The sequence below is a fragment of the Daktulosphaira vitifoliae genome, unplaced genomic scaffold (assembly GCF_025091365.1).
Source record: "Daktulosphaira vitifoliae isolate Bord-2020 unplaced genomic scaffold, ASM2509136v1 Scaffold_2487, whole genome shotgun sequence".
NCBI lineage: Eukaryota > Metazoa > Arthropoda > Insecta > Hemiptera > Phylloxeridae > Daktulosphaira > Daktulosphaira vitifoliae.
Window position 1 is genome coordinate 1 of NW_026102047.1, and position 1,341 is coordinate 1,341.

A 1,341-nucleotide genomic window follows, 5' to 3' on the forward strand; every position below is an offset into this window, starting at 1 on the left:
ATAATTAAGGTTTTATTGGTGTATTATTGTATTAAATATTATTTAAATTTCAGACTTTGTTCGAAAATGGATTGAATGGTATTTTAGCTGATGATATGGGTCTTGGTAAAACTATTCAAACAATAGCATTCTATTGTTTTCTTATTGAAATGAATATTAAAGGTCCTTTTCTTGTTATTGCTCCTCTTTCTACTATACCTAATTGGTTGTCGGAATTCACTAAATTTTCCCCTGAGGTGAATCTATAAATTTTCAAGTTAATTATTATACAGATTGTTTAAAAGTAATAAAACAGGTCAATTATTACAAACAATAAGTATAATTGAAATCTATTGCTTTACATACTGTAAATTCTATATATTATATTTTATTTTATTTACATAGCTACCTTCTTTACTTTACCATGGTTCAGAAACTGAAAGAATTGCTGCTCGATCTAAGTTTAAAAAAACTCACAGAGTAAATGATATGAATTGTTATCCTATAATTATAACTACATATGAGGTAATGCGTGTAGATATAAAATTTTTGTCAACAATTGATTGGAAATACATAACTGTAGATGAAGGACACAAACTTAAAAATTTCAACGCACTAACATCTAAGTAAATTTTATAAATTATTATTGAAATATATATATATTTTTAACTGATAATTATTTTTTAGAGCTATGAGAGAATTTAAGTGTGCAAATAAACTTATTCTCACTGGAACACCAATTCAAAATGATATGACAGAACTTTGGTCTTTACTCAATTTGTTAATGCCCAAATTATTTGATAAGTTAGAAGATTTTAATTCATGGTTTGTAGTTGATGATTTCTTTGACGATAATATTAAAATTGCAAGTATGGCAAAAAAAAATGAAATTTTGGATATTATTCAAAAGGTTTGTTTTATTTTTTAATATTGGGTTTGTATGATATTAATTTAAGACAAAATATTTTGTAGGTTATTAAGCCTTTCATTTTAAGACGTGAAAAAAAAGAAACTGATTTAAAACTTCCTCCTAAAAAAGAAGTTGTTATTTATGCTCCAGTTACTGAAAGACAGCAGGAATTATATAAAGCAACATTAAATAAACACATGGAAGTACTACTAAAACAGCAAAAAGTAAAAAAATTAAATAAATTTTGAATATTTTATTAATTATATTATAAGAGTAGATCACGTGTAGCTTATAAAATTTAAAACTACAAATATTTAATTAAAAAGCCACAAAAATTAATAAAAAAATTGTGGATACTTATTTTAGGAACAATGTTACTATCATAAACACATAATCCCATAAGTTTATAATCCAATAACTATTTTTTTATGTTAAATATAATTAAAAAAAAA

At 23.6% G+C, this 1,341-nt stretch overlaps 1 protein-coding gene across 1 annotated transcript; it reads left to right on the forward strand.

Moving 5' to 3' along the window:
- Positions 1 to 47: 47 nt before the first annotated feature.
- Positions 48 to 1,152, forward strand: LOC126909948 (lymphocyte-specific helicase-like; the record flags this gene model as incomplete). The annotated part of the gene is made up of 4 exons (XM_050692354.1): positions 48 to 236; positions 385 to 605; positions 667 to 889; positions 952 to 1,152. Coding segments are annotated over 4 exons (819 nt in total), but the record flags the coding sequence as incomplete, so codon positions are not given.
- Positions 1,153 to 1,341: the final 189 nt, after the last annotated feature.